Source organism: Podarcis tiliguerta (assembly GCF_965153285.1).
Source record: "Podarcis tiliguerta genome assembly, chromosome: 2".
In the NCBI taxonomy this organism is placed as follows: Eukaryota; Metazoa; Chordata; class Lepidosauria; order Squamata; family Lacertidae; genus Podarcis; species Podarcis tiliguerta.
The window spans coordinates 1,428,425-1,455,386 of NC_139535.1; the positions used below are offsets into that span (position 1 = coordinate 1,428,425).

General features: G+C 44.2%; 1 protein-coding gene across 1 annotated transcript; it reads right to left on the reverse strand.

Moving 5' to 3' along the window:
• Nucleotides 1-11,765: 11,765 nt before the first annotated feature.
• LOC310672760 (vomeronasal type-2 receptor 26-like) lies at nt 11,766-17,502 on the reverse strand (the record flags this gene model as incomplete). The annotated part of the gene is made up of 5 exons (XM_083430412.1): nt 11,766-12,664; nt 12,842-12,968; nt 13,817-14,047; nt 14,755-15,537; nt 17,182-17,502. The coding sequence occupies 5 exons, from the start codon at nt 17,500-17,502 to the stop codon at nt 11,766-11,768; spliced, it is 2,361 nt and encodes a 786-aa protein (XP_083286538.1).
• Between the last annotated feature and the right edge of the window lie 9,460 nt (nt 17,503-26,962).

The window sequence follows — 26,962 nt, forward strand, 5'->3', positions numbered from 1 at the left end:
CAGTGTGGGCCATACTATTGTTTCTGGGCTAATGGTGAACTTTAGATTTGAGGACTCCTGTCTCTCTATGCTCCCAATCTTCACACTAGCATGCGACTTATTAGGAAACAGCACCCAATTAACAATATCAAAGTCAATGGCCAGTGCCCCATTCTCATCCAAGTACTGTCCGTCAGTTGAAGTATTAGAAGACAGGTGGACTTCCTTCAAGAATGAATGAAGCTAGAACAACAGAGAAAACCATGTTGGATGGCATCTATTAGAAAAGATTGGTTATGATTTTGAGAAATTATGTAAAATTATGTATGGTCATCATGGAATTAATAAAGGTGGAACACAAAGTTCTAAGAAGGATGGAGTCATCTGTCTGCTACAGGATCCTGTTTTCTATAGCACCAGTCTTAAAGGAAACTACCGTATTTTTCGCTCTATAGGACGCACTTTTTCCCCTTCAGAAATGAAGGGGAAATGTGTGTGCGTCCTATGGAGCGAAGACGCTATAGCCCCGCGACCCTCTCGCGGCTGGAGAGGTGACACGCGGCTATGGCAGGAGCCTCTATAGTCGCGTGTCACCTCTCCAGCCAGGAGAGCGCGCACGGGGCTAAAGCAGCCCCCCACGACCCTCTCCCGGCTGGAGAGGTGACGGGCGGCTATAGCAGGAGCCTCTTTAGCCGCGCGCCACCTCTCCAGTCGGGAGAGCGCGCGGGGAGCTAAAGCGGGCTTTTGCTAGAGGTGAGGGAATTCCCCCACCTCCCAGGAAAGCCAAGAGAAGCCGTGCAGCCCTTTTAAAGTGTGTGCAGCTTCTGCCGGTTTTGCGGGAGGTGGGGGAATTCCCCCACTTCCCAGGAAAGCCAGGAGAAGCCACGATCTCTTTAAAGGGGTTGCGCGGCTTCTGCGGGCTGTTGGGAGAGGTGAGGGAATCCCCCCACCTCCCAGTAAAGCCAGGAAAGCCCTGCGCAGCGTCTCTGGCAGGGAGAGGTTGCGCTGGGCTAAAGGGGAAGCCAAAACACCGAGCGGGATCGATCCCGCTCTCTGCCTTGGCTTCCTCCATAGCCGCGCGCAACCCCTCCGGCAGGGAGAGGTTGTGCGCAGCCTGTACGCTGCTCTTTGGGGCTGGGGGGGGGGGATATTTTTTTTCTTGATTTCCCCCCCTAAAAACTGGGTGTGCCCTATCGTCCGGTGCGCCCTATGGTGCGAAAAATACGGTATATAAAAAAGGCTATAAGCTTAAAAAGAAAAAAGGTAAAGGACCCCTGGATACTTAAATCTAGTCGAATTCGATTTTGAGAGTGATGCTCATCTCCACTTTCAGGCCAAGGGAGCCGGCATTTGTCCGCAGACAGCTTTCCAAGTCATGTGGCCAGCATTACTAAACCATTTCTGGTGCAGAGAGGACCGGGACGAGTCCCAGAGCACATGGAAACGCGATTTACCTTCCTGCCGCAGCAGTAGATATTTATCTACTCGCACTGATATGCTTTCAAACTGCTAGGTTGGCAGGAGCTGGGACAGAGCAACTGGAGCTCACTCTGTTGTGCAGATTGAACTGCCAACCTTGCGATCGACAAGACATTCAGTAGTTTAGACCACAAGATGGCAATACAGTGGCACCAGAAACCTGGTAGTCACAGATTATAAAGACCTTTGAAGGTGAAAATCATTGGTTGGCTATTCCTTCTATTTGTCACATGACTACATGGCTGATGTCCCAGTTTTTCCAGGACACTTGTAGGGTATGCTATGCTCCTATCATGATGATTCCAGAGTTGGAAAATAAATCACAATCTTCAAAAGCAAGAGGCCATACCTGCCATGGCTGTAGACTTTGAAATTCCATCTTGTCTCCTCCACCCACCATCAACCTCCGCTTTGATCTGGATGAATAGGCTGCATTCAAGGCCTGAGCCACAACTTGGACACTGTAGTAAGTGATATAACTGTCTTGGGAGTGGATCCCTTCAATCTCCTCCTGGGGCAGCTGCAGCATCTGATTCTCCTTCTCTCTGCATCTTTCCCAACCCCTCACAGATAAGGCATGCTTTGAATATGAACAACCAAATGCCTCCCGCCAAGAAGCAGAAGCTTTTGGCTCATAGTAGTCCTTTTTTGCCCCCTTTTTGGGCTTCATTACAAAGGACAAAGAACCATGGGCATATCGGAAGGCTTCCGTCTCATAAAACAAGATGTTATCCTGAAGACCGGTGGTGATCCAGACTTTCCCCCCGGTTTGTGTCCTTTCAAAGAAAGATTGTACCTCTATGATGACAAAAAATCCATACTGAGAGTCTGCATAATAAACAAATACATTGACTTGTCTCCACATGGCAGAAGGCTCATGAGAGAACCACAAGGAAGTTTTCCGTTGTACTCTTTCAGTGAAGGCAGCACAAATTTCCCTTTTGCTCATCAGAGGTGTCAAGGTGCTCAAGAACTTTTCTCCATTGTCATTGTCTGAAGCAAAGAGGCCGACCCATGTCCACCTGAAGTGCAGGAGGAGTTGGACCACCCCATCGTACTGAGCTTCTTCATTTGGGGCCATTGAGTTGACAAAAGGGGACTGTTTTTTATCATGAAGAACGAAGCCAGAACTGAGCTGGTGAGAGAAGGGAAAGAGACTGATGCTTTGCTTTTCAGGAAAAATTTAATTATCAACCTTAACCTTAAAGCTAAAGGTAAAGGTACCCCTGCCCGTACGGGCCAGTCTTGACAGACTCTAGGGTTGTGCGCCCATCTCACTCAAAGAGGCCGGGATCCAGCGCTGTCCGGAGACACTTCCGGGTCACGTGGCCAGCGTGACATCGCTGCTCTGGCGAGCCAGAGCCGCACACGGAACCGCCGTTTACCTTCCCGCTAGTAAGCGGTCCCTATTTATCTACTTGCACCCAGGGGTGCTTTCGAACTGCTAGGTTGGCAGGCACTGGGACCGAGCAACGGGAGCGCACCCCGCCGCGGGGATTCGAACCGCCGACCTTTCGATCGGCAAGCCCTAGGCGCTGAGGCTTTTACCCACAGCGCCACCCGCGTCCCAAACCTTAACCTTATTTTGGGGGGGAAAGTATTTTAATTTTATTTTAGCAATGTATATACCACTTAACTGCAGTAGTCACTAAGCATTTAAAAAAGAGTCAATAAGAAAAGAACCAAGAAGGTACATCTATTAAACCAAACTTCAATTAAAATGCCTGTAGCAATAATAATAATAAATCTTCAGCGGGACACATAAGGTCAATAGAGAAGGGCCTTGTTTTACCTAAAGTGGAAGGAAGTTATAATAATATGCACACAGCTCAGGGTGGAAACAAGCTGTGCATCTGAGCCACTGGGGACCACAAACCATGACTTACCCTTAAAGCTTAGAGATTGAGCAGAGTCATAATGGATCAGGTGATTCTAGGGGTATCCTGGACGCAAATAGTTAAGCATCTTTTAAACAAATACAAGAAACTTGAACCTAGCCCTGGTGTTACATGCTAGCAATAGCCAGTTCTTGTCAGTGGTCTAGCTGTAGAATTTTGCTTCGCTTGGAGGTTCCAGAACAGGTCTAGGGGTAGCCTCATATAGAGCACTTTGCACCAATCAAGTCTTGAGGGTCACCATGTCCAAACTTGACCTTGAGCCAGACATCCTGGAGAGTGAAGTCAAATGGGCCTTAGAAAGCACTGCTAATAACAAGACCAGTGGAAGTGATGATATTCCAGCTGAACTATTTAAAATTTTAAAAGATGATGCTGTTAAGGTGCTACACTGAATATGCCAGCAAATTTGGAAAACTCAGCAGTGGCCAGAGGATTGGAGAAGATCAGTTTACATCCCAATCCCAAAGAAGGGCAGTGCCAAAGAATGCTCCAACTACCACACAATTGCACCCATTTCACATGCTAGCAAGTTTATGCTTCAAATTCTACAAGGCAGGCTTAAGCAGTATGCAAGCTGGATTTCGAAGGGGCAGAAGAACCAGAGACCAAATTGCAAACATGCGCTGGATTATGGAGAAAGCTAGAGAGTTCCAGAAAGACATCTACTTCTGCTTCATTGACTATGCAAAAGCCTTTGACTGTGTTGACCACAGCAAACTATGGCAAGTTATGCAAGAAATGGGAGTGCCTGATCACCTCAGCTGTTTCCTGAGAAATCTCTGTGTGGGACAAGAAGCTACAGTTAGAACTGGATATGGAACAACTGATTGGTTCAAAATTGGGAAAGGAGTACGACAAGGCTGTATATTGTCTCCCTGCTTATTTAATTTATATGCAGAATTCATCATGCGAAAGGCTGGGCTGGATGAATCCCAAACCGGAATTAAGATTGCCGAAAGAAATATCAACAACCTCAGGTATGCAGATGACACAACCCTGATGGTAGAAAGTGAGGAGGAATTAAAGAAACTTTTAATGAGGGTGAAAGAGGAGAGCGCAAAATATGGTCTGAAGGTCAACATCAAAAAAACGAAGATCATGGCCACTGGGCCCATCACCTTCCGGCAAATAGAAGGGGAGGAAATGGAGGCAGTGAGAGATTTTACTTTCTTGGGCTCCATGATCACTGCAGATAGTGACTGCAGTCATGAAATTAAAAGACGCCTGCTTCTTGGGAGGAAAGCAATGACAAACCTAGACAGCATCTTAAAAAGCAGAGACATCACCTTGCCGACAAAGGTCCATAAAGTTAAAGCTATGGTTTTCCCAGTAGTGATGTATGGAAGTGAGAGCTGGACTATAAAGAAGGACGGTAGCCAAAGAATTGATGCTTTTGAATTATGATGTTGGAGGAGACTCTTGAGAGTCCCATGGACTGCAAGATGATCAAACCTCTCCATTCTTAAGGAAATCAGCCCGGAGTGCTCACTGGAAGGACAGATCCTGAAGCTGAGGCTCCAATACATTGGCCACCTTATGAGAAGAGAAGACTCCCTGGAAAAGACTCTGATGTTGGCAAAGATGGAGGGCACAAAGAGAAGGGGACAACAGAGGATGAAATGGTTGGACAGTGTTCTCGAAGCTACAAACATGAATCTGACCAAACTGCGGGAGGCAGTGGAAGACAGGAGTGCCTGGCGTGCTCTGGTCCATGGGGTCACGAAGAGTCGGACACGACTAAACGACTAAACAACAACAACATGTCCAAACTATCCCAAAGACCCAACCTGTTATTTCGTATGGAGTCCAACCCCATCCAGAACTATTGTATTAAAGGTCAATCCATTTTTTGAATTGGCAGCTGAGATTCATTTGACGGATGGCCATTCCTAGGTCTGAAGGGTTCCTTTCTTAGTATCATTTTGCGCAATTTATTTATTAATATAGTTCTATTATCCTCAGCATAGCTTGTTGTTTCATGAGATGGCAAATGTGGGGTGTGCCTGACTTGAAGCCCATTCTTACTTGTGGGATTTTGTAGATGCCCAATATGCTTGCAATGTGCATGGAGATGTCGGATTCACCCCGTTCAAGAACAGCCAGTAACCTTTTCTGCCTTCCACAGTTGTAGTTTGGAATATTGATTTTCCCGCCAGCAAGCAGATCTGTCAGAGCATCCGAAGTCGTTCTGCCATCAAAAAGGGTCTCATAGATGCTGTAGCCCAGGGTGATGTTGGGTAGGAGCCTGGGGTTATGATTGACATCCTGAACCGCCAGAAAGAAGCTAAGGATTTGCCATGCCCTTTTATTCACATAACTGCAGAAAGAAAACGCCACATAGTCATGTTCGATTTAGTGAATTTGAAAGTCGCATTCTTTTTTGTATAAATCAAACCAAATGGGAAAGGAGCACAGTAACTAGGGCAATGTGCATGGTATTTTTTTGCAGGAGAGGAGAACGTAGAAAAAACTAGGAAACAAATCAGCCCCCTGAACCCACCACCAGCTCCAGCGGCAAAGGTTCCAACAATATTTTATTCTGTGAACTTCCCGGATATCTTAGGATCAATGGCAGTATTTAAATCAAATAAAAAAATAAAAATAAAAACTGCACCTAAGATTGAGGAGGACGGTTGCACATATGACATCACACACGACACATGATATCACATGACGTTTCGGAAGGAGCCAGGGAATGGAGCCAAGCACAGTTGCCGACAGCTCATCATTTCTCACGCTCTACATTCCGGTCTCAGATGGCCCCGTGACCAGATACTTCCTTCTCCTTTCTCTGCTAAATATCCTCCAGACTTCTATAATACTTCTATAATACTAAGCTGTGCAAACAAAAATCATGGCTAATTGGGTAATATTGTATCTGCTACCTTATTTTACTCCTAATCTTGAAGAGGCTTAATTAAGAGCAACATAAATACCAGAACTATTGCGGAAGACGGAGCCTCTTCAACTGTGCATGCAATAGCCGATCCAAAAAAGTGGGGGGGCGGCTAGAACCTATTTGAATTCCACAGCCCTAAAATAGCTTATGGAGATTTTTAAACTGATGCAGCCAGATTTGGCTGTAATAATACACTATACTGCTCAAGCTATGGAGGAACATTCTCAGATGCACAAAAAATGGAACGCTTTGAATGGCAAACACTTTGAACACATGAAACAATTACAAAAGTGAGTCTAAACATGTAGACATATAGATTTACTAGTAGCCAAACTTCATTGATCGTATGGAGAGATATTTGATAAGGGTACCCCATCTACTGTATTTCATCAGGCTTATATTACAGTTCTACCCAGGTAAAGATCATACCAATTGTGGGAACTGTTGACCCACATCATTGATTAATGTTGCTACGAAGATTTTAACAGTGATTTCAGCAAATGCATTAGGTAATAATGATAGTTTTTAAGAATGACCAGACTGATCTTATACCAACAAGACAAGCTGCAGATAATAATAGACTAGTGGTGAACTTGATAGATTTAAATAGAAATAAGAATCAAATTTTTATAATATCATTAGACACTGAGGGAAACTAATTGTGCATTGAACATTGTGCTCCCCATCTATCATTGCACCCAGCTATAAAGGACAAGCCTGCCTTGCAACTTTTCTGAGTGACAGTTTTCATGGCAAGAAACGCTCCATGAGACACAATGAGAGAATGAATTTCCTTTGGCTAACTACAGAAAACCTGCAATAGTCATACCCCATAGACCTTCAGGACCCCATAGACATCCAGTAGAGACCCACCCTGGCTTCAGTCACTTTCATCTCAGAGGGGCTGACCCGGGTGCATCAAGAGAACGGGAGTGTAGCAGAAACACATCAATGCATTACTCACGCATCAACCCAGTTCCAGGGGGTGCTGTAGAAGGTGAAGGGCAAACGATCTCCAATGAATTTTGAAGATACAATTCCACTAATGAGATGGTTTCCTGGTCTGTAAAAATTCACAGCATAATTGAAATCCCTGATCAGATTCAGTGAGCATTTTGCCTTCTGCTGCATCTCGCAGGTTACAAGAGGGAGCAACAAGAGCTGTGCTATCATTCTGAATCCACCGCCTACACTTCCCTTCTGACTGCTTCTCTCAATTTCATAACTAGCTAATCAGAAGAAGCCTAAACTCTTGCAAAGACATGTCCAGCTCTGGCTTCAGAGACAAAGAGGAAAGGATATAGCTCAGCGGTAGATCATTGGCTTGCACCCAAAAGTGCCAGGTTCAACCTCTCCTAACTGCTCCAGGTAGGGCTGAAGATGTCCTCTACTTGGAGAGCTGCTTCCAGTCAGTAGATACTACTAAGCTAGAAAGCAGCTTCCTATGCTCCGATTAAGTTTCACAGGGACTTATCCCCTACACCCTTTCACCTGAACTCTATATTGACTGCAAGGACTCGTTGTGGCACACAATACATTTTATACACCAAACTTTTCAGGCACAGTGCAGTAAATAATCTCTTGCTGCTCTTGATTTTGATGTTTGTGTCATTGTTCCCAAAGGCAACATTCAAAGGATGTGCAAGGAGGATAAGAACAGATCACTGTGGTTCTGATAATTGTAAGGGGAAGAAAGGTCTCCTCTGGGAGCAGGTGCAGAGCAGGAGAAAAACATGTTGACTCAAGAGACTGACAAGGTTCAAGGAGGGAGAAAGTTGAGTTTGGCTGAACGTGACGGACATCAAAAGAGCCCTGAAACTGGATCAGGTGAAGGGCCCATAAAGTCCAGCATCCTCTTCTCAAAGTGGACAACCAGTTGCCCCAAAGGGAAGGCCACAAGCAGGGGGGTCAGTGCAGCAGCTAAGTCCCTACATGTGATGCCCAAGAACTGGCACTCAGGGTCTTCCTGCCTCAGACAATGGGGGGGGGCATATTCATAAGGGCTAGTACTTGTTTATAGCCTTATCCACCTCCATGACACAGCCTAAATCTCTATTTTAAAGGTCAGCACCAACACATTGAATTGTGCTTGGAGCCAAGGTAGGTCTTTCAGGACCAGTGTTATATTGTCTTGGCGGCAACTCCCAGTCACCAGCCTAGCGGCTGCCAGAAGATCATTGGAGCTGGACCTCAGCGTCCAGGCTGAATGATGGAGGTGGAAACTGGACTGAGGTCATGTGTGATTTGATCCCCAGATATAGGCCTCTGGGCTTGTGTTGAGGGGGAAAAGGCATAGCCTCATTGCAAGGTGAAAACCCATTTCCTACTTGGATGCAATCCAAGCACATCGAACCACAATTGTGACCTTTATATTAGGAATTTCTGCTGTAGGTTGACAGAATAATCTGTGCACATGCTTTTGTTTTACCACATTGTATGTGATCCTACTTGGATTAGGTGTTCAGGAAGTCCCCAACATGCGTTTTTTTTAGAAAGTTACAAAAACACCGTGGATTTGATTAGAAAAAATGTTGTGTCAAAATTATTCAGATAGTCATAAATATATATTAAATAGGGTAATCCAAAGTTTATTTTGGTGTGTAGAGACCTAAAAGTCAGAACTTTATTGGGGCAGCTCATTCAGCTAGTTGGAGTCCAGCTGGGTTTTCAGATCTAAAGTACAGTGGTACCTTGGGTTACATACGCATCAGGCTACATACGCTTCAGGTTACACACTCCACTAACCCAGAAATAATACCTCGGCCTAAGAACTTTGCTTCAGAATGAGAACAGAAATCATGCGGCGGCGCAGCAGCAGCAGCAGGAGGCCCCATTAGCTAAAGTGGTGCTTCAGGTTAAGAACAGTTTCAGGTTAAGAACAGACCTCCAGAATGAATTAAGTACTTAATCCGAGGTACCACTGTACATGATGGAAAATATCACTGAAAGATTCTCCTCCCCTTCAAACTTTGCCAGGCTCTCAGGCGCTTCTGAGTATTTGACACATAGACATGAAAACTACTTACTGTTGCTCTTGATTGTGATGTTTATATTGCTAGGCTCAATGATGAGCGCTGTGGGAGGTTAAGGGCCCTTTGTGCTTTGGCAAGAAGAAGAATAAATGACAATGACTTTGGTAATTATAGGGGGAATAAACAAGCGCCTTGCAACATCCTCCATCTGACTCAATGATATAATAATAATCATAGTTTATTATCTATCCCCTGTCCATCTGACTGGGTTGCCTCAGCCACTCTGGGAAACTTCTGATAAAAGGCTCGCAAAGGGAAAGTTGGGTTTGGACTGGCCTTTACTAGTCCAAACAGGGGTCATCAACATGGTGCCCTCCAGATTTTGTTTGATTACAAGTCCCAGCAGCCAGCACAGCCAATGGTTAGGGCTGATGTGAGTTGTCTTCCCGCAATATTTGGAGGGTCACAGCACATGGCCCACCCCTCTTGTTTATGAACATCTACATAACAAAGAGTAACTGGCTTCCTTTGATGAGGCCTACATGGTACTGCCAACTGGTCTGGTCTTCCGTCAACATTCAATACCATACTTTCTGATTTTGTTATATTAACTTTATATCCCAACATCTTGCTAATTTAATCAAGCAGAGTCATTACATCCCCAAGGGTTTCTTTCAGGTTTCCCCCGCAATTTATGCAACATGGTCATTGCAGAGATCAATTTTTCTCTCTCTCTACTAGTTGTAACTCTGTGGGTTATATCATTACATCTGATTGCCTCTGCTAATTGGGAGTGTAAACAACAAGGGGAATAAAGGACAGTCTCTGCAAACTCTGAATGAGTCTGATTTTGTCCTTTTTCTCTGAAATATTGACTTTAGAATTAAAATATATGAACTTGATCCATGCGATAGATTCCCTGCCTAGTCCAATATAATCCAATACACGATATATAAAGCCCCATTCTACACGATCAAAGGCTTTCTCTGCATCAAGAATTAATATGCCATATGGTTGTTTCACTTTATTGGTAACAAGAATGTAAAGTAACACCTTATATATGATTGAAGAGAATTTATGTCCAAGGAACATGAAATAGATTCAAAACTGAATTATTGTCAAATATACATATACATATTGACTGGAAAATACCCCAGAGCAATCTAGAAACCCATTGGATCAAGTAGCCTCCAAGGGTGGACCAACTGCAAAGAGGAAAAGGTGCTGATAGCCTTAACCTTAACAGGAAGTGATCTGAACTTGACAAGGAACTGATGGCAATGTCCCCCACTTTCAGATCACCCTCTTCCTGCCCTGTTGAAAATACAAGGTCCAGAAGGTAGCCTGTCACATACGATGGGATGGTGACATGTTGGGACAGCCCAATGACAGCCATAAAGTCCTGAGCCACCCTGGAATCATTTGCCTCGGTCTGGATGTTGAAGTCCACCCAAAGCAACAGTCTGGGAATCCTCTACACTACCTCCGAGATGAGTTCTGTCAGCTGAGGCAGAGAGACTGCTGGGGAGTGAGATGGGTGGTAAAGCAGCAGAGTCCCTCATCTGTCCTGACTACTCAATGCCAGGAACACACACTCTAGATCCCCCAACTTGACAGAGAACTTGGGGAGAGGGAGATGGGATCTCTACAGATTACAGCAACTCCCCCTCCCTGACCCTGAGGTCTACCCTGATGGTGCCCTGAATACCTAGGTGGGCATAGCTGGGTGAGACCAACTCCACCCTGCTCACTCACCCAGGTTTCTATGATATAGACACGATTGGCCTTGTCATCCACAATGAAATCATGGACAAAAGAGGTCTTACTCTGAGCTGACCTGAGATGCAACAGCAGAAGCCACAGGCCGAAGAGCTGGCTGATAGGACAACTGCAATTCCCCAGGTTGGAGGAGCAGATAGTGCACAGCACAATCACTAACTCTCTGTGCCATGTGAGCCTGCCTCACCACCCACACTATACCTCCCCCTACTCTGAACAACTGCAACTGGGGGCAGCCTGCTCTCCTCAGCTCCTCTCTTCCCAGAGACATCGCCCTTCCTTCAATAGAAACAAAACCCCACACACGTTAAAGCCAGTTAACTCTCTAAACAAGATCCCAACCCAAAATGTTGTTCAGCAGCCTCAGCCTTTACAGCTTGTCAGTCAGGACCCAGTGCTGTCTAAGGCCAGGTGGGAGAAGGCTTGTTAAACAGAGTGCAGGTCTAGCAGGCCTCAGAGCCGGGAGGCAACTGAGGAATAGATAGTGGGGAGAGATTACAGTGAGAAGGGAGGGACATGGACAGATAAAATGTGGTTGTTTAAATCACTGAAAGAGATTGGAGATAGACTGAAAGGAAAATAACAGTTTTAAACAAAAGCCTGAACTCCCTGGAGGAACACAAGAACTCTGCATCACCTGTTGAAAGTGATTGACAATGCTTTAAATACAGACCAAAAGGAAAGATGGATAATCTCTCTCTCTCTCTCTCTCTCTCTCTCTCTCTCTCTCTCTCTCTCTTTCTCTCTTTCTCTCTTTATTTATTTTTTTGCTGTCAGGTGCTCTTTCGTGTTCAGTTCTGGCTTCAGCATAATAACGTAGCACTTGGGCATGAAAATGCAGCCCAGAAGCCCAGCACTGGAGGCCAACATAGAGAAGACCTGCACGGCTACCATGTACTTCCCCTTGGTGCTCAGGTAGGCGGGCACAAAGGACACCCAAACACTGCAGAAGACCAGCATGCTGAAGGTGATCAGCTTGGCCTCATTGAAGGCCCCTGGTAGATTCCTGGCTAGGAAAGCCACTGTGAAGCAGATGGCAGCAAGGAAGCCCATGTACCCGAGGGCAGAATAAAACATGGCAACAGACCCTTCATTGCATTGCAAGATGATCTCTCCAGGTTTGGAGCTCATGTCAGAGTCCGGGAATGGGGGAGAAACTCCCAGCCAGGTGGTGCAGATGACAACTTGGACAGTGGAACAGGAAATGACAATGGAGTTGGCCAGACTCTTCCCCAGCCATTTCCTCAGCCTGTTCCCTGGCTTGGTGGCCAAGAAGGCCAGAACCACAGTGATGGTTTTTGCCAACACAGAAGAGATGGCAGATGAGAAGACAATGCTGAAGACCGTTTGTCGGAGAAGACAGGTGACTTTCCTTGGCCGGCCGATGAAGAGGAAAGAGGACAAAAAGCAGAGCAGGAGGGAGAAGAGGAGGGTGTAGGAGAGGTCCCTGTTGTTGGCTTTGACTAGGGGAGTTTCATTGTATTTCACGAATATACCCAAAATAAAGCCTGTGATTGAGGAGAAGAGTAGGGCAAAGGAAGCCAGGAATTTCCCCAAGTAATCTTCATAGGACAAGAAGTTAATTGCTTTGGGGACACATTGATCTTGCTCCTTGTTTGGATGCTGATCTTCTGGACATCTGATGCATTCATTGGCATCTGCACAGAGAAAGAGAGACTTCAGTATGTTAACATTAGTCACACACCTATACCAGTCTGAATGCTGTTACAATTGTGGGGAATGGTTGACATATGGGAGAGATCAAGAAAGAACACTGTGTTCACTGGTAGAGAAGTTTCACCCCATGGCTTCTTTCCACTCGTGTCGTGTCCTACCTTCCTGAGTGGAGACTGTCCCTTCTGAGCAGGGAGCACAGTCATAGCAGCACGGAGGCTTCCCTTCCTGAATCTTCTTGGCATATCCAGGGCAACAGCTCTTTGTGCATCTTGCATGAGGCGTGGTCTGGAAATAAACAGAAGAAAGAGCATCAAGGCTTTAGAAAATGGATTGTTGAGTTTTGGAAGGGTCCCTGGAATAACACCTCTTCTTCTTCTTCTTCTTCTTCTTCTTCTTCTTCTTCTTCTTCTTCTTCATACCCCACCCATCTTGCTGGGTTTCCCTAGCCACTCTGGGCAACTTCCAGCACATATAAAAAGATTATAAAACATGAAACATCTCTTTTTTGCTTTCTGTAGAGCAGCATGACTGTGAAATCTCTTTAGTGTTTCTGCTTCTTGCCTTTAACTCTGATAGCATGAAAGATATGAGGAACAAGAGCCTAACGGCAATGCTAGGATCAAAATAAGAACAAACATGATAATTGAACCAGCCATCATAAAAAGGTCCCACAAAATGTAGCACTAAAACAACTCCTGGCACAATTGCCATCACATCTGCTATGTGTTGGTGCAGTTGTGAAATAAGGCTGGACTGACTGATTTCTGCTTTGCTCGAAATGCTAAATGGTGATGTTGAGGTTGGAATGAAGGCTGCACCTAGTGCAGAACTTGGCACCTAATTTGGCTCATCAGGCATATCTGCACTTCCCATTTTCATTTTTGGAAGCTTTTCCAGCTGGATGAGTATATATTTATTTCAACTGTTCATTTTGTAATTCATTTTGTAAGTCACTTATTCATTGCCAGATTTTATAGATGCTTATTCAAGAGTGAGATCCATTAAGCTCAATGGGATTTAGCTCCAGGGAAGTGTCCATGATTGCAATAAAAGCCTCATCTGTAATGTTCAACTAGCTATTACAGTGTAGCGGATATCGTAGATATTAAAAAGGCACATAACATTTCTCCTACCTTCTTCCACAGTGTGGGCCATACTATTGTTTCTGGGCTAATGGTGAACTTTAGATTTGAGGACTTCTGTCTCTCTATGCTCCCAATTTTCACACTAGCATGAGATTTATTAGGAAACAGCACCCAATTCACAATATCAAAGTCAATGGCCAGGGCCCCATTCTCATCCAAGTGCTGTGAATCAGCTGAAGTATTGGAAGAGAGATGGACTTCTTTCAAGAATGAATGAAGCTACAAAAACAAAGAAAACCACGTTGAATGGCATCCATTAGAAAAGATTGGATATGATTTTGAGAAATTATGTAAAGAACAGTCATAATGGATTTAGTACATGTGGAACACAAAGTTATAAGAAGGACTATAAGGTTAAAAAAGGGGGGTAAAGGACGCCTGGATGGTTAAGCCCAGTCAAATTCAACTTTGGGGTCTGGTGCTCATCTCCACTTTAAGGTCAAGTTAGCCAATGTTTGTCCACAGACAGCTTTCCAAGTCATGTAGCCAGCATGACTAAACCACTTCTGGTGCAGAGAGGGCTGTTTACCTTCCCACCACTGTGGTACCTTTTTATCTACTCACACTGGTATGCTTCCAAATTGCTAGGTTGCCAGGAGCTGGAACAGAGCAACAGGAGCTGACCCCGTTGTGCAGATTTGAACTGCCAACCTTGTGATTTGCATGAGGTTTGGTAGTTTATATCACAAGATACAGTGGCATCAGGACCCTGGAAGTCATAGATTATAAAGATGTTTGAAGGTGGAAATCATTGGTTGGGTATTCCTTCTGTTTTCCATACAGGTACATGGCTGTTGTACATATGCAATAAAAAAAAATGGGATGCCCCAGCTTTTCCAGGACACTTGTAGGGTATGCTATGCTCCTATCATGATGATTCCAGAGTTGGAAAATAAATCACAGTCTTCAAAAGCGAGAGGCCATACCTGCCATGGCTGTAGACTTTGAAGCTCCATCTTGTCTCCTCCACCCACCATCAGCCTCTGCTTTGATCTGGATGAATAGGCTGCATTCAAAGCCTGAGCCACAACTTGGACACTGTAGTAAGTGATATAACTGTCCTGGGAGTGGATTCCTTCAATCTCCTTCTGGGGCAGCAGCATCTGATTCTCCTTCTCTCTGCATCTTTTCCAACTCCTCACAGATAAGGCATGCTTTAAATATGAACATACAACTGTGTCATACCAAGATGCAGAAGCTATTGGCTCATAGTAGTCTTTTTTTGTCCCTTTTCGGGTCTTCGTTACAAAGGACAATGAACCATGGGCATATCGGAAGGCTTCCGTCTCATAAAACAAGATGTTGTCCTGAAGACCAGTGGTGATCCAGACCTTCCCCCCGGTTTGTGTTCTTTCAAAGAAAGATTGTACCTCTATGATAACATAAAATACATACTGAGAATCTGTATAGTAAACAAATACATTGACCTGTCTCCACATGGCAGATGGCTCATGAGAGAACCACAAGGAAGTTTTCCGTTGTACTCTTTCAGTGAAGGCAGCACAAATTTCCCTTTTGCTCATCAGAGGTGTCAAGGTGCTCAAGAACTTTTCTCCATTGTCATTGTCTGAAGCAAAGAGGCCCACCCATGTCCACCTGAAGTGCAGGAGGAGTTGGACCACCCCATCGTACTGAGCTTCTTCATTTGGGACCATTGAGTTGACAAAAGGGGACTGTTTTTTATCATGAAGAACAAAGCCAGAACTGAGCTGGTGAGAGAAGGGAAAGAGACCGATGCTTTGCTTTTCCGAACAAAGATTAGATGACAACCTCAACCGTATTTGAAATAAAGTGTTTTTATTTTATTTTAGCAATGTATAGACCACTCAACTGCACCAGACACTAAGATGTTAAGAAAGACTCAATTGGGGGGGGGGGGGAGAGAAGGTACATCTATTAAACCAGACCAAAATAAAAATGCCTGCAGCAATAATGATAATAAGTCTTCAGCAAACTGCATAAGGTCAATAGAGAAGGGCCCTGTTTGACTTCAACAGAAAGGGAGTTATATAAAATTGTTCCCACAATAATACACACACAGCTCAGGTTGGAAATGAGCTGTGCGTCTGAGGCACTGGGGACCATAAACCATGACTCAACCTTAAAGCTTAATGACTGAGTAGGGTCATAATGGATCATGTGATCCTTTTAAACAATCCTTTTAAACAAATACAAGAAACGTGAACCTGGCTCGGTAGCACAGGGGCAGGCAGGGCAAATTTAGAGCACTGGTGTTACATGCTGGAAATAGCCTGTTCCTGTCAGCGGTCTAGCTGTATAATCTTGCTTCCCTTGAGGCTCCAGACCAGGTCCAGGTGTAGCCCCATATAGAGCACTTTGCACTAATCAAGTCTTGTGGGTCACCATGTCCAAACTATCCCAAAGTTATTTTGTATGAAGTCCAACCCCATCCAGAACAATTGTATTAAAGGTCAATCCACTCTTTGAGTCTGCCGCTGAGATTCATTTGACGTATGGTCATCTCTAGGTCAGAAGGGTTCTGTTCTGACAGATAAACAAACATCTAGAACTGCTTTTTAATGTGTATGTGATTTTATACTATTTTATTTTGTTCTGAGCTTTTAAATTTTGTAATTCGTATTTTTATCTTGATACTGGCCATTGACCGTAATAAAACAACTATACTTTCCATCGTTCAGATATTTTTTGTAGCTATATTCCACAAATATAGGTTTCTGCTGCATCACAGATTACTGGCCAGGTTATGTCTGGAGTAATATTCTGGCTAAAAAAATAATTCAAGCTATTGTGATATCTCATTTCTAACTCTTTCAATTGGCAAGACATAGTTGTCCAAACATAATACTTTGTCAGATCGAGTTTTTGCAAATTGTATCTTTATCGATATTGGGGCATAATCAGCAGAAGTCATTGGGTGGATTTCAGTTCCAGTCATTTTTGCTACTGGGCATGAAGTAATGAGAGAAAATCTCTATGGATATGTGAATTGTGGACATGAGAATAGAACATGAGGTCTTTATCAGTAGGCTGGTAGAATCTCAAAATATCTATTAAGCTATTTTCTTCCATTCTTTTAAAGTTATTGGTTTGATCGCCTTGTTTGAGATATGACAATCATAGATGAAATCATACCATTGAAGTCACCTCCAAGTATTATTTCACCTTTAGTGTGGCTTTTTATTACATTATTTGTAGATTTGGGGGCAGGGAAGATTAGTGATTTATTGGTGTGTAAATGCGTATTGAAGAATATTTCTATTGAAGCACTTGAACATTTAGCATTATGCTCCTTTCTTAATTTGCTTAATTTATATATTAAAATAGTTATATTATCCTCAGCATAACTTGCCTAACTTGAAGCCCATTCTTACTTGTGAGATTTTGTAGATGCCCAATATGCTTGCAATGTGCATGGAGATGTCGGATTCACCCCGTTCAAGAACAGCTAGCAGTTTTCTCCGCCTTCCACAGCTGTAGTTTGGGATATTGATTCTCCCACCAGCAAGCAGATCTGTCAGGGCATCCGAAGTGGTTCTTCCATCAAAATGGGTCTCATAGATGCTGTAGCCCAGGGTGATGTTGGGTAGGAGTCTGGGGTTATGATTGACATCCTGAACGGCCAGCACGAAGCTAAGAATTTGCCATGGCCTCTTATTCACAAAACTGTAAATAGAATTATGCCACATAGTCATGTTCAGTTCAGTGAAACTGAAAGTCACATTTTTTTTGGTATAAATTAAAGCAAATGGGAAAGCAGCCCAGGAAGTAAGACAAAGTGTGGCGATGTCCACGGTATCTTTGCAGGAGAGGAGAAATTATTTATTTAATTTCTATACCGCCTGTCAGGGGTTCAGGAGCAGAGGCACAGGAAAGGGAGGAAATAGAGAGCGAGGGGGAGGAGTCCGAAGGAAATGTTAGCGATGACAGCGGTCCGAGGTCTCTGAGTCTTTCCAGCGAATCGGAAGATTCACAGAAAGGGGCTCCCATGGTCAGGGCAAGGGGGGTGCCTAGGGGGACACCCCAGGAAGAAGGGGCCAGAGGGGACTCAGAGAGCAGCAGTTGGAAATCAGGACCAGCGTCCACACCAGAGTGCAGTAGGGGGGAGGAGTCCCAGGCATCGGGATCAGGCGGCGCACTGCCAGCGGGAGGACATGAGTCAGGATTGGCCACGCCTCCATCGGGGAGCGAGGAAACGGTCAAGAGGAAGGTTGAAGGCTGGGCGTGCGCGCCAAGTTCAAATGTACAGGAGGGTGGCGCAGTTGGCAGCCCGGATAGGCAGCCAGGTCCCAAAGCCCGCCGAAAAGAGCAGGAGGAGTCAGGGGGGTCAACGTCAGCGTCAGAAGAATCCAGGAAGGAAGGGACCCCGGGGGGTAGCAGGACCCAGAGGAGAAAGGAGAGACGGAAGAGGTGGAGTAAGGCTAGAATCTTAAACTGGTGTACAGGGGGCGGAGATTCAGATGGAGCTTCGCCGATCTAACCCTAGACGTAGAGCTGGGGCGCTGCGGCTTGGAAATGGAAACTGTACTTCACTAAAGACTTTTGTACATTACTACCGGCTAGCGTTGGTCCTCTGTGAGCTGGGACCTGGAGCCAGCTCTGACACCGCCCTACAGTGGTACCTCTGGTTACGTACTTAATTCGTTCCGGAGGTCCGTTCTTAACCTGAAACTGTTCTTAACCTGAGGTACCACTTTAGCTAATGGGGCCTCCCGCTGCTGCTGCCGTGCCACCACCGCACGATTTCTGTTCTCATCCTGAAGCCAAGTTCTTAACCCGAGGTAATATTTCTGGGTTAGCGGAGTCTGTAACCTGAAGCGTATGTAACCCGAGGTACCACTGTATACCCAAAGGTCTCAGGGCTGTTGACATAAAGGATCACATACATAAAATCAAAATAAAAACAGTAACTCTAAACAAACAAACAAAAACAACAACAACAACAACAACAACAACAACAAACAAACAAACAACAAAAAGAGCCGGCATTTTTAAAAGGGTATTGGATGTAGATCAGGTCAGGCAAAGGCCTAGATACAAAGGAATGTTTTTGCCTGGTGCCTAAAGGTGTACAGTGGTACCCCCGGTTGCAAACGGGATCTGTTCCGAAGGTCCAGCCACATCCCGAGGAATTTGCAAGCAGAGGTGCTGCTTCTCAGTTCTGCGCATGTGCATGGTGCGTAGAGCGCTTCTGCGCATGCACACATGGTGAAACCCAGAAAAATACTTATGGGTTTGCCGCATACATATCCCGAAGGATACATAACTGGAGGTGAACGCAACTAAAGGTACCACTGTATAGTGAAGATGCCAGGCGATCTTCCCTGGGTAGAGCATTTCACAGACAAGGAGCCACTGCAGAGAAGACCCTGTTCTCGTGTTGCCACCCTCCTTACCTCTTGAGGAGGAGGCACACAAAGAAGGGCCTCAGAAGATAATCTCAGGGTCTGGGTAGGTTCATATGGAAACAGGTGGTCCTTGAGGTGTTGTGGTTCTGAGCCATTTAAGGCTTTATAGGTCAAACCAGCACTTTGAATTGGGCCCGGAAACTAATCAGTAGCCAGTGCAGTTGGACCAGTATCAGTATAATATGCTCAAACTGTCTTGCTCCGGTGAGCAACCTGGCTGCTAAACTCTGCACTAGCTGAAGTTTCCAAACCGTCTTCAGAGGCAGTCCTACGTAGAACGCATTGCAGTAATCTAACCTTGAGATTACCAGCACATAGAAAACAGCAGTTAGGCTATCCCTGTCCAGATAGGGGCAAAGCTGGGCCACCTAGGACTTCTAAAATACTTCTATAATAATAAACTGTGCAAACAAAAGGTAAATATCTTCTCTGCTACCTTATTTTACTCCTAATCTTATAGACACAGACTTTCTTTCCTTGTATAAACACAATGATATCTGGAATGAGTTTACACAGAATATATTAGGTTATTATTATAAATTATAAGTGTATTAGGATAACATGAGTATCCACACCTGTATATTAATGTATGGTAATGTAACAGTATTTTTTTCTCTTTCTTTATTCTTACTCATTTTATTCTTCATTTTTCCTCACCCTATCTTTTTATAAATGAAATGCTTGTAATATTTTTAAAATAAAACCTCTCACACTCAGCAGCCTTCCAGGGCTTGGAATCTTCCACCCCATGATGGTAGGGAAGATTGAGAAAGCCCTGCTCCACTTTGTCCTACAGTGCTACCACTATATCTAAGGTCTTCTCCAGGCATTATATATGTCACAAACATTGCTTCCCATAAAAGGGTTGGCATGTTTGGAATCAAAGCATGAGAAGAGCACCTGCCTAAGCATAGTAGAGAGCTACAGTTTTCCGTTGCATAGATTGCTTTGTGCCTGGGGAAACTAATTGTGCATTGAACATTGTGCTCCCCATCTATCATTGCACCCAGCTATAAAGGACAAGCCTGCCTTTTAACATTCACTCACTTCTGAGTGAGAGAACCAATCTCTTCTTCATCTCCAGGTGAGGGTAGTGGCTTCATAAACTTCTAGAGGTTCATGCCAATAAATCCTCCAAGGTTCCATGAGACACAATGAGAGAATGAATTTCATTTTGCTAACTACAGAAGACCGGCATCAGCCACACCCCATAGACCTCAATGAAAGACACACACACACCCCTTGGCTTCAGTCACTTTCATCTCAGAGGGGCTGATCCAGGTGCATCCAGGGAACTGAAGTGAAGCAGAAACACATCAATACATTACTCACGCATCAACCCAGTTCAAGGGGGTTCTGTAGAAGTTGAAGGGCAAACGATCTCCAATGAATTTTGAAGATACAATTCCACTAATGAGATGGTTTCCTGGCCTGTAAAAATTCACAGCATAATTGAAATCCCTGATCAGATTCAGTGAGCATTTTGCCTTCTGCTGCATCTCGCAGGTTACAAGAGGGAGCAACAAGAGCTGTGCTATCATTCTGAATCCACCGCCTACACTTCCCTTCTGACTGCTTCTCTCAATTTCATAACTAGCTAATCAGAAGAAGCCTAAACTCTTGCAAAGACATGTCCAGCTCTGGCTTCAGAGACAAAGAGGAAAGGATATAGCTCTGCGGTAGATCATTGGCTTGCACCCAAAAGTGCCAGGTTCAACCTCTCCTAACTGTTCCAGGTAGGGCTGAAAATGTCCTCTACTTGGAGAGCTGCTTCCAGTCAGTAGATAGTACTAAGCTAGAAGGCAGCCTCCTATGTTGTGATTAAGCTGCACAAGGACTTATCCCCTACACCCTTTCACCTGACGTATATCTTGACTGCAAGGACTCTATGGCACAAAATATATTTTATATATCAAACTTCTCAGACACGGTGGAGTAAATAACCTCCTGCTGCTCTTGATTGTGATGTTTGTGTTATTGTTCTTAAAGGCAACATTGGAAAGGGGTTCATGGGGGATAAAAATAGATCACTGTGGTTCTGATAATTGTAAGGGGAAGAAAGGTCTCCTCTGGGAGCAGGTGCAGAGCAGGAAAAAAACATGTTGACTCAAGAGACTGACACGGTTCAAGGAGGGGGAAAGTTGAGTTTGGCTGAACGTGATGGACATCAAAAGAGCCCTGAAGCTGGATCAGGTGAAGGGCCCATAAAGTCCAGCATCCTCTTCTCAAAATGGACAACCAGTTGCCCCAAAGGGAAGGCCACAAGCAGGGGGGTCAGTGCAGCAGCTAAGTCCCTACATGTGATGCCCAAGAACTGGCACTCAGGGTCTTCCTGCCTCAGACAATGGAGGGAGGACATATTCATAAGGACTAGTACTTGTTTATAGCCTTATCCACCTCCATGACACAGCCTAAATCTCTATTTTTATTTTAAACAAAATTCACATACCACTTTTTTGTAGATAGAGGGGCCACTAATATGGTGTCCTCCAGATTTTCTTTGCTTAGAGCTCCCAGCAGACACAACTTGTAATTTATTTTTCCTCTCATCATTTATATTTTTAACCAATAGTTTTATCTTTATTAATCTTAAGACCTGCTAAATACTTTAAATTTATATTGCCTCTGTCCCACTCTTACTTACGGACTCCTTGTTAAAACTGTGTTTATGCAAGACAATCTTATTCGGCTACGAGTGATCGCCAAAAAAAGAAGAAGATACCTTTAATGTCTTGATTACATCTTATTCTTTGTGCCAATACTTCTAAAACTATTATAAACAACAAAGATGAGAATGGGCAGCCTTATTTTGTTCCTTTAGCTATTTCACAATTCTCAGTCAGGGCATTATTTACTATCAATTTAGCTGACTGGTTAGTATATGTTACCTTGACTCCTTTTACGAAAGTGTTTCCACAACTCATATATTCTAAAACGTTAAATTTACTGAATCTGAAGCAGTCGATAAATCTTTTTTTCTTCTCTCACAGTTTCCTATATTCTTATAAGCTGGTTTTATGTGGATATACATATTTCTGTATAGCATAACTCAAAAGCTTAGCAATTACAGAGCGTGATCCCGGTGGGGTGTCATCGTGGCTGCCCCCATGCCCGCGCTGGGTGCCGCTGCCCCATGTTTTCAAAACAATACCAACCGTGTATAGGATAAAACAGAAGAAAAAAAGAATAGCCATAGCAGGGACCTTTTCCATGTACTGAAAATGCTTATTGGAACAAAGATATTAAATAACAGGAACTTTCTAACGTTGTGTCCATGTGCAGAAATTAGCACCAGGTGTGTAACAAAGCAGCAATTGTCACAATTGGCACTGTTTCTGTTCTTCTCCAATATGTTGTTTCCACTGAGATGTGGAAGCATGACTAAGCTGCTTCTGGCAAACCAGAGCAGCGCGCGGAAACGCCATTTACCTTTCTGCCGGAGCTGTACCTATTTAACTACTTGCAGTGCATGCTTTCAAACTGCTAGGTTGGCAGGAGCTGGGACCGAACAATGGGAGCTCACCCCATCACAGGGATTTGACCCGCCAACCTTCCAATTGGCAAACCCTAGGCTCAGTGGTTTCTCTCTACTGAAAAACCAAAAATGCATCAGTCTGTCCTCACATGCTCCAAGCTCTTTATTATTCCAGGAATCTTTTCCTGTGCCTCTCGCTTTCCCAAAATACTTTTTGACAAGTAACTCGAATGGCAGACAGCATCTTTAGCAAATCTTTACAGCAAAGGTTTATACATTATTCAGCTCTTTGCTGTATTGCATAAGCTTATTGCCTTACTAAAGGACAGTGAAGATTAGCTGCCATTTGTATTATCTTCTCTTCCCTGTGTGTATTCTTCAATCTGAAGGAAGACTTGAGCTTAAGCTTTTTTCACACTCCAAACACCTTCATGGTTCTCCCTCCCATGCGGATTCTACATTACCTGCAGAAGACTCTAGGCTGAATCTTCCACATAGGCAATTAAAGGATTTCAGAAAGTCCAGGGAAGACTGCTGTAAATATGTGGGACAGAAATCCCATCCCCCAAATGTCTTCTAAAAGTTGTGTAGTTATTTATGTCCTTGACATCTGAAGGGAGGGTTTTCCACAAGGAAGGTGCTACCGCCGAGAAGGCCCTCTGCCTGGATCCCTGTGACTTCACTTCCCACAGGGAGGGAACTGCCAGAAGGTTCTTGGAGCTGGACCTCAGTGTCCGGGCTGAACGATGGAGGGGGAAACTCTCCTTCTGGTATACTGAGCCAGGGCTCTTTAGGGCTTTAAAGGTCAGCACCAACACATTGAATTGTGCTTGGAGCCAAGGTAGGTCTTTCAGGACCAGTATTATATTGTCTTGGCGGCAACTCCCAGTCACCAGCCTAGCGGCTGCCAGAAGGTCATTGGAGCTGGACCTCAGTGTCCAGGCTGAATGATGGAGGTGGAAACTGGACTGAGGTCATGTATGATTTGATCCCCAGATATAGGCCTCTGGGCTTGTGATGAGGGAGAAAAGGCATATCCTCCTTGCAAGGTGAAAACCCATTTCCTACTTGGATGCAATCCAAGCACATCGAACCACAATTGTGACTTTTATATTAGGAATTTCTGCTGTAGGTTGACAGAATAATCTGTGCACATGCCTTTGTTTTATCACATTGTATGTGATCCTACTTGGATTAGGTGTTCAGGAAGTCCCCAACATGACTTTTTTTTTATAGAAAGTTACAAAAACACCGTGGATTTGATTAGAAAAAATGTGGTGTCAAAATTATTCAGATAGTCATAAATATATATTAAACACGGTAATCCAAAGTTTGTTTTGGTGTGTAGAGACCTAAAAGTCAGAACTTTATTGGGGCAGCTCATTCAGCTAGTTGGAGTCCAGCTGGGTTTTCAGATCTAAAGTACAGTGCTACCTTGGGTTACATGCGCTTCAGGCTACATACGCTTCAGGTTACAGACTCCACTAACCCAGAAATAATACCTCGGCCTAAGAACTTTGCTTCAGGATGAGAACAGAAATCATGCGGCGGTGCAGCAGCAGCAGCAGGAGGCCCCATTAGCTAAAGTGGTGCTTCAGGTTAAGAACAGTTTCAGGTTAAGAACAGACCTCCAGAATGAATTAAGTACTTAATCCGAGGTACCACTGTACATGATGGAAAATATCACTGAAAGATTCTCCTCCCCTTCAAACTTTGCCAGGCTCTCAGGGGCATCTGAGTATTTGACACATAAGACATGAAAACTACTTACTGTTGCTCTTGATTGTGATGTTTATATTGCTAGGCTCAATGATGAGCGTTGTGGGAGGTTAAGGGCCCTTTGTGCTTTGGCAAGAACAAGAATAAATGACAATGACTTTGGTAATTATAGGGGAAATAAACAAGCGCCTTGCAACATCCTCCATCTGACTCAATGATATAATAATAATCATAGTTTATTATCTGTCCCCTGCCCATCTGACTGGGTTGCCTCAGCCACTCTGGGAAACTTCTGATAAAAGGCTCGCAAAGGGAAAGTTGGGTTTGGACTGGCCTTTACTAGTCCAAACAGGGGTCATCAACATGGTGCCCTCCAGATTTTGTTTGATTACAAGTCCCAGCAGCCAGCACAGCCAACGGTTAGGGCTGATGTGAGTTGTCTTCCCGCAATATTTGGAGGGTCACAGCACATGGCCCACCCTCTTGTTTATGAACATCTACATAACAAAGAGTAACTGGCTCCCTTTAATGAAGTCTACATGCTACTGCCATCTGGTCTGGTCTTCCGTCAACATTCAATACCATACTTTCTGATTTTGCTATGTTAATTTTATATCCCAACATCCTGCTAATTTAATCAAGCAGAGTCATGACATCCCCAAGGGTTTCTTTCAGGTTTCCCCCGCAATTTATGCAACATGGTCATTGCAGAGATCATTTTTTCTCTCTCTCTCTACTAGTTGTAACTCTGTGGGTTATATCATTACATCTGATTGCCTCTGCTAATTGGGAGTGTAAACAACAAGGGGAATAAAGAACAGTCTCTGCAAACTCTGAATGAGTCTGATTTTGTCCTTTTTCTCTGAAATATTGACTTTAGAATTAAAATATATGAACTTGATCCATGCGATAGATTCCCTGCCTAGTCCAATATAATCCAATACACGATATATAAAGCCCCATTCTACACGATCAAAGGCTTTCTCTGCATCAAGAAATAATATGCCATATGGTTGTTTCACTTTATTGGTAACAAGAATGTAAAGTAACACCTTATATATGATTGAAGAGAATTTATGTCCAAGGAACATGAAATAGATTCAAAACTGAATTATTGTCAAATATATAGGACTTCAGGGGTCGAGCGGGACTTCCGGGGTCGAGCGCCATCGGTAATGGCGGCTTCCCTCTGATCTGCGGAGGGAAGAGCTTCAGAGAAACCAGGGTCTTACCGCTACGGCGACGCGGTAGACCCCTGAAATCGTAGGCGGAGGAAGCCTACGACCGTGGGACTCGGCGGGTGCCATTTGCGCCCCCCCCCCAAACGTAAAAGGAGTCCGGTAAAGGCTCCGGAGCGTGGTGGGGGTGGCGAGGCGCTGAGAGTCGATCGCTACTTCTCTGGAGCGACGTCGCGCAGCTGTTACCGGAGAGCGCCGGCTTTTTCCTGAGACAATTCGGATTATAAAAAGAAATACCCGTGAGTAGGGGAAGTAATAAATTTAAAGAAAACGAAGATTTTAAATGTCAGAGTTAAATTGGGACTTAAAGTAAAAGAAAGAATTAATCGGAAACCGAAGCGGTAAGGTCTAAACAGGAAGTCAGCCTTCCGCTCTGTAAATAGTTTAAAGCAAAGACTCTACAAACTAAAACCCTTGAAGACGTCTTTTTTGAAAGGATAAAATCCGAAAGTCGTAAGACAAGATTCCCTCTCCGAAGCAGGAAAGGAGGGGGGAAAGACGGAAAGATATTTTGCCTGCATGAAAGACTTTTAAGATTGAGAAACATCGCTCGGACGCCTGGTCCTGAGCTGTCAAAAGACGATAAAAGCCCCTCCGGTAGTAGGAGGGGAAGGGGGAAAGACGGAGGGATATTCTGCCTGATTGAAAAGGTCTGTAAGACCAAGAAGCATTGCTTGGACGTTTGATTTTGAGCGGCTAAAGGACAATAAAAGCCCCCCGTGTAGCAGGGAAGCTGTTTGGGTTTCTGCTTTGGATCTGTTAAAACTGAAAGCGAAATTTTGACTGAGAAAGTATTTAAAGGACTGCGAAAGTATTTAAAGGAATGCTTAAATGCTTAAAGGAGCTTGTCTATTAGGACAGGAGAATTCTATGTGAAATTTTGAGGTGCGGATACTGTGAGGGAATATTACTGTTTCAAATTTGTTGCGAAAGGAGAGTGGGAGACATATTACCCTTTCAGTAGCAACATTTGCTAGGTCCCCCTGGTGGCCGTTGAAACTGCTACAGAGTTACAAAGTAACAGAGGAAAATTCCATCGTCTTCCCTCGAACTGGTAAACAAGTTACAGCTGCAGAGTAACCTTGAAACTGTTGGCTTATGGCAGAGGAAAAAGGGAAATCACAGCAATTTCAAGACAAAACAACAAGATCTGGTAAATCTTTTCACACGGGAAGGAGGGGATCCTTCCCAGAACCTACAGGAAGTGCCTGTGTTATACCTAAAGTAAAATGAATGTCTGGGACAGAAGATCTTATTACAGCAGGATTTGCAAGGGTACAGGGATCATTAGACAAATTGACAGAAGAAGTGGCAG